Here is a 6,239-nt window from a genome sequence, read left to right as displayed (position 1 = left end):
TGTGGTGGGCAGAAGTCTACCGAGTTTGCCGATTGGTGAGTACGTTAATGGTGAGTTGGTTAGCGATGGAACGGTTTTTAGAAAGTATTGGAAATGTACCGATGACGAGGATTTCACACAAGTATCGAGCTCCTGAATGTGTGGTGAATGAAAAGACGTGTGGAATTACAGAGTTGTGCAGTAAGAAAGCCGGGTTTTATTATCGCGGGGCGATGTTGGTTAGAGTTTCACCCGTTTCACGTGAAGTGGCGTAAAACTCGGCGAAGAACGCGATATGTAATATTCGCTGCTCAGATGCATTTTTCGCCAAGTGAAATGTGAAATATGTTTTTTCATATTACGGGTGAAACTCCATTATATTCATCAATAGCTTCTGAATATATAAGTGAAATTTTCGATGGACTCTCACGACCCGTTTCAATTGAAGTGGCGTAATACTCGGTGAAAAACGCGGAATTTTCGATAAGAAGTGGATGAGTTACAGAGTTGCTCAGGATGAATGAAAATATAAAATAGATAAAACTATTTATGAGAGCCTCTAGCTGGGACGGGGTGCATATGAATCACATAGTTCGATAGCTAGTGGGTATATAGTTGTGGAATAATTGATGGAGTTTCACGCGTTTTACGTGCATGTGAATTTTTTCGAAATAAACATGTGGGAAAACAGAGTTGTGCAGTAAAAACGGTGGAGTGAATTTGAGTTGATGTTGAAATAATTGGGACTAGTTGAATATTCTCAAGTTGTAGTGAATTATAAGCCCGTTCCTGGAATCGAACTCACGACCTGGTGGTTAGTAGATGAGCGCTCTACCGCTGAGCTATAGAGGCTGTTTTTGTCAGGTAAGATTGTGTTTCACCTCCCTAAGAAGTGTATTCGCATTACTTATCACCGCCCGGACGGACGGCTGATGGGTCAACAGTTGACCTTTTATAAAACTCCTGATGGGCAATCTCTGTCGTAGGTCTTGTTCGGTGGGGTTTCGTATATATTCTTTATTTTATGAATATTCAATTATAATGTGTATTAATGGAGTTATTAATTTTATAACTATTATATTGGAGTTTCACGGGCGGCCCTAGTGATATGAAAAACACTAGTGATAAATATATTTCACGACTACTGCATATCACCGCGAATAATATCGCGTTTTTCACAGAGTATGACGCTAATTCGCGTAAAACGAGTGAAACTCCAGTGATCAACTTTTTGAGAAATAAAGATGTGTAGAAATATTTTGTTCATTTTCACTCTTATATTTTAATCGTTGACTCTTCCCCCTTTACGAAACCAATCTCATCGATTGAGCGACTCTGGGGAATCCCCAATCGGAACGATTTCGCGGTAGCATGTTTTCGCTTCAGCGACTACAACATCGTTTCTCTGTAGGTCATGTTTATTTGTTTCACTGCTTGTGATCAGTGAATGTTTCACTCGTCGTGAGTTCGTTCGTATAATTCTGTTTCCATAAAAAATTTCCGTGGTGATTGTGGTTTTTCGTGTTTGGTAGATTGGATAAGCTCAGCCGAATTGGAGCAGGGGATGATATCAAACTGCCGACACCTATGCAGTTGTTGCAATTATTGAAACTCGAGAAAACGGCTAAGCATAGCTTCATTGAGACTACTAATCAAAGTGAGATGACTAGATTCTAGTTATACCGTTCCTCGCTGAATTTTCTAATGGATTCGCGTTATTTTGTATAGAAGAATTGTTGTTGTATATACGCTGTATTTTTTCCTGTAGAAGGTATTGAAAATTTCAGCAAATTTTTAAGTGACCATTTTTCAAGTCTTATGTTGTATGATTATATGATATCGTATGTAGGAGTGGAATGAGCGCGATTGGTTCACATGTATTTGGCAGGAGCAGGGGTGCATCGTCGAGGGTGGTCAACTACGATTGGGTTAAAATTTCCATAGAATTTGACGTACGAGTAAAAGAAGTCTACCGAAGATGTTTGGCGAAAAAAGTAGCTCGAAATTCGATGTAATTGATGATAAATCGACCCGACAAGAATTCAAAAAATGTGAAAAAGTATAAATATGCAATAAAATTAAGCAGCGTTGTAAAAAAAGCGCATAAATATTGACGTAAAATGACTAGGAAATGTTCGTTGTAGTTACTTCTGAGATGGTATTACGTCGTAAAGAGGAAAACAAAGTGAAAAATGTGAGATTAATGAGTCAAAATGAAGGAGTTCAGAAAGGTAGAGTAGCGTTGATATCCTTATTGTGAAAGTCTGGACTCAGCGAGTGCAGCTGCGGCGATAGCAGATTTTGCTGGTCCACCCGTTGATGTTGGAAAAAGTGCTCATAACAAGGGAGGAGATACTGTGGCTTCTCAGCGAAATTTGGTAAGTTTAACGTCATCATTTTTTATGAATTTCGGGAATGTTGTAGATAATACAATGTCGTGGTCGGTTTCTGTTTTACTGGGGGAACGCAAGGTAGTGTGCATAAGGAAAAGTAACAACACATATTCGGGACTCTCACCCAATAAGCGATCCTTTAGCTCGCTATGTAGCTACGGATAAAAAGATACAATAACACAATTAGAGCGAATCTTCACATTACAAGAAGAGAAATTCATAGTGAAGGAAGATCAGTCTGCGAATGGTATGAACGCAGTTCAGTTGCATTAGATGTGATATGGTGTTTATATATAGTTGAATAGAGTTTCACCCTAGTGATATGAAAAACACTAGTGAAAAACATATTTCACGTCTTCTACAGGCCGCGAATATCACCGCGTTTTTCACCGAGTTTTACACAAAACGGGTGAAACTACAATTTTTTTAATATTTTTTTTCGTGAAAAATTATTATGTAGGTGCTGATGAAAAACGTATACGATTACGCCAGAGGAGCTTTGGCTGAAGTCACGCCGCTGGAAGATGGTTCGGAGGAATATGGGGAGGATAGTGCGACGAAAATAGCTGAGAAAAAAGTGGGCATATCGCGAAATCTCATCGGAATTAGTTTGAAATTATCAAGCTGATTCGCGCTAATATCATTAATTTTGGAAGCGAAAGTCACAATGAAAATAATAAAGTAGATGAATTCACTTGAATATTTCCTATATCAATATGTGGGTGCACTTTATGTGAAGAGTAAGTTTCTTGTTATTAGAACCACTCCCCGTATGTCGCTAGTATCACAAATTTTGTTTTTTGAAGCAATTAAGTTGTATTGGCGAATTAGAATTCGACCAGGTTGAAAACATGAGCTCTTTAGATGGACATTTTGATGCCGTATTTGGCAGAGTTCCGTGGAGAACAGCTAGATGCACTCCAGGCGGAATTTGTTGTTAAGAAGTAATTCGATTTTCTCGGCAAAGTGTCATTGAATTGATCGCAGGTGTAAAAGTGACTTCCGCAAGAGGCTTTTGGACAGGGCGGCGGTTATTCAGAAAAGGTTGGAAGAAGAACAAGTAAGCGTCTTAGTCGTTGTTTTGTTTTGAGCAGTAGTCGTTATTGTGGTATAGGAGTTAGGGTAGTTGCGATAACAATAAAACAGAATGTGTATAGGAAAAGATGATGAGAATATGAAAAAAATGAGTATATTTTACAGTAGCGATGATAACACACTTTGGAGCAATCGTGTATGCAGCGATGTTGTCGGGAGCTGCATGGTGTAGATGATGGAAGTCACCGAATACTATATACGTATGAAAACTCGAACGCATTTATAATAGTTGTAGAGTGCATAGATGTGGAGTAGTTGTCGAATACTCGGTTCATCCATAGCGGAAAATTCACTTAGTTGAATGAGATCTCTGTGGTTGCTGCTCTGATATATTTTCTACAGGAGGCGTTGAAGAAACGGCGTGCTCAAATTCAACGTCGCGGTGGTCCTGAAGTTCAGCAAGGAAGAGCTGAATCTGATTTCGAACAGTACCAAACTTTGGCTATGTTCCGGTAAGAGATTGTTATTATGCGACTGGAAATCTCGACGGTGTTGTATCAATGATTGAATCTTGCTTGCTCGCCATCGGCCGTACAGAAAAACACTTGAAAATTCATTCAGCGCGATCAGTAGACCTCTCCTGAGCTTCAAAAACGCTCCTAGGATTTCACGTGTAAAACTCTACCCAGAAAGCGGTCTTGTTGAACACCCCTACTTGTTCGTGAAGGAATCGACACTTGTTATAATTCCCTCTGTTGAGAAACATGATGGAGGTTAATCATACTCAAAGAGAATCAAAGAGAACATGATTGACTCTCAGCGCTAAAGGGACAATCTAGTTTACTTATATCACGCCATTCTGGCAAAAATTGTAATCGCGTTATGATTACATTCATCGGAGATAAATGCCATCTTGTAGTAGGAGTCAACGCCTAGGAATAGAGGGATACTTTAGGTGACTTATACAGCACCATGCTGTTGAGCAGTGAAAAAAAGCAGATATTTATAATGACAACACTCTGTTGTTTTTTCAATGATAGAATCATTGAGGCGGCTCCAAGCGTTCATCGGAGTACGTTCCGGAGTAGAAATATACGGAAACTAACAAAAAATTTTCATTTTTCCTTCGCTGGCTTCAAAAAACGGGTAGATAAACGTTTGCATTCCTCGGAGAAAATTTCTCGCGATATCGATCGTCCCAGTGCTGTATCTATTTGGAATATAATCATTTCTTTACGTTCGTATGAATGTTGCTTTTGTTACATTTGTCTGTCTAGAACTAGGTGTACTTTATCTTTATCTCAGGATTCAAATTTTGGAGCAACGGCTGGCCCGACATGAAATACAAGCTATTAAGAAATTCACTGAGTTGGAAGAGGCACTTCTGACTGATCCGAGATTGCAAGCGATGTGGGAAAAAGAATCGTCGGGCTTTGGCGACGTGGATGAGGACGAAGAGGAAGAGTTGTGTGGATCCTCTCATGCTGAGGGTAAGTGATGAAAATGGAGTTGTTCATGATTCCGCTTGCCGCTACATGTTGTTGTTATTGCGGCACTGTTGAGATTGCCTTGAGTCAAGTTTGCATAAATGAGGAAGAATGAACTGTACTGATTGATATAAATATTCGACATCTACTGATGTCTCGTTTGATAGTACGATATCTACAATCGAAGACCTACAATTTCCGTGCTAAACAACGAGTGCGCACTAGGACCATCATAGTCTGTCTCGGGCCTCGATCTATCTGGCTGACGCTAGTGGTTTTTGCTCATTGAATTAACTTCTCGCTCGGTAGAGACATATTATGTGCTACGGGCGATTAGGATGGCAACAGATATATGCACCAGCATCGTCCCAGGAGAGTTTTCCGTTTCCTCACGTGTTCGTTTGGCTCGAGGAGGCAAACGCAGTGTCCGAATATCCCCTTCCAAAAAGGAAGTAGCCTCCTTCTTATAAGGGGATATTCCGACACTGCGTCGGATAAGGTATTTCTGATGTGAGCTTTGCCGCGAAGCCTTTGCGACATGAAGCCTTGCTGAGAAGGCTCCTCTTGGCGCCTAGATGTGAGCTTTGCCGCGGAGCGGCAAACCCGGTGATCGAAGCCATGTATATATACATGGCTGGTCTGGCTGGGTTCGCCTGTTCTCTGACACGTTGGGCAACACCGCTTACCGAACCCTCATAACATTGGCTCGCCATGAGAGAAGGCTGAATATTCACCGATCCGAAAGTCGTGACTATGCGTTCTGTCAAACTGGCAGCATCTAGCTTCTCGCAGCGGACAAACCCAAGGAATTCTCCCTTTATTCTACTATCATGCACAATGATGACTTTGCCGTATGGGCTGTGTCTCGATTCGGGACTCCCGAACCACATGATATATCAGACTGAAGGATCCGCGTTCAGCCGCAGCTATCTTCCTGGCACATCAGGGTTGCTGCGCAGCTTGTGAGCTCATCTTGAATGCTATGATGCAGATACCTAGCGTCTTTGGCCCCTGAGATCATCCCATCGTCGGAAGCAGCCATGAGTCTAGTTAGCCCTAGCAAGTTCCCAGAGTTCTTAACTTCACCATTCTCGTGGAAGATGGTCTCCCCGTGGCGACGCAGAGCGATACCCCATTCACAACAAAAGACTATACATTGTCTGATGACCTCGAGATAATGACGATTATCGCGGATCGCCTCCTAATTCTGCTCGTTGAGTGCGGCGACCACTGACTGTCCCTTCTCCTTAATCTTGCTCCAGTCGAATTAGGCCGAGTGCTACTCACATCATATGAGCAGTACTCGGCCTACTTCGACTGGAGTCACATGCATCCGCCCCCACAT

At 41.5% G+C, this 6,239-nt stretch overlaps 1 protein-coding gene across 1 annotated transcript in view; it reads left to right on the top strand.

The window, feature by feature from the left end:
* The window catches only part of Pmar_PMAR022299 (hypothetical protein), a gene marked incomplete at both ends in the record, with an annotated part of 16,833 nt that extends 11,928 nt beyond the window's left edge, over window positions 1–4,905 (top strand). The window contains 10 exons of the mRNA XM_002785512.1: window positions 295–310; window positions 844–961; window positions 1,512–1,636; window positions 2,124–2,210; window positions 2,254–2,357; window positions 2,833–2,949; window positions 3,237–3,316; window positions 3,360–3,432; window positions 3,810–3,919; window positions 4,713–4,905. Coding sequence (XP_002785558.1) covers window positions 295–310; window positions 844–961; window positions 1,512–1,636; window positions 2,124–2,210; window positions 2,254–2,357; window positions 2,833–2,949; window positions 3,237–3,316; window positions 3,360–3,432; window positions 3,810–3,919; window positions 4,713–4,905 — 1,023 coding nt within the window. The remainder of the gene's footprint in view (window positions 1–294; window positions 311–843; window positions 962–1,511; window positions 1,637–2,123; window positions 2,211–2,253; window positions 2,358–2,832; window positions 2,950–3,236; window positions 3,317–3,359; window positions 3,433–3,809; window positions 3,920–4,712) is intronic.
* Between the last annotated feature and the right edge of the window lie 1,334 nt (window positions 4,906–6,239).

This window comes from Perkinsus marinus, assembly GCF_000006405.1.
Source record: "Perkinsus marinus ATCC 50983 genomic scaffold scf_1104296932410, whole genome shotgun sequence".
Classification (NCBI taxonomy): domain Eukaryota; phylum Perkinsozoa; order Perkinsida; family Perkinsidae; genus Perkinsus; species Perkinsus marinus.
This window is presented reverse-complemented; position numbering and strand designations above follow the sequence as displayed.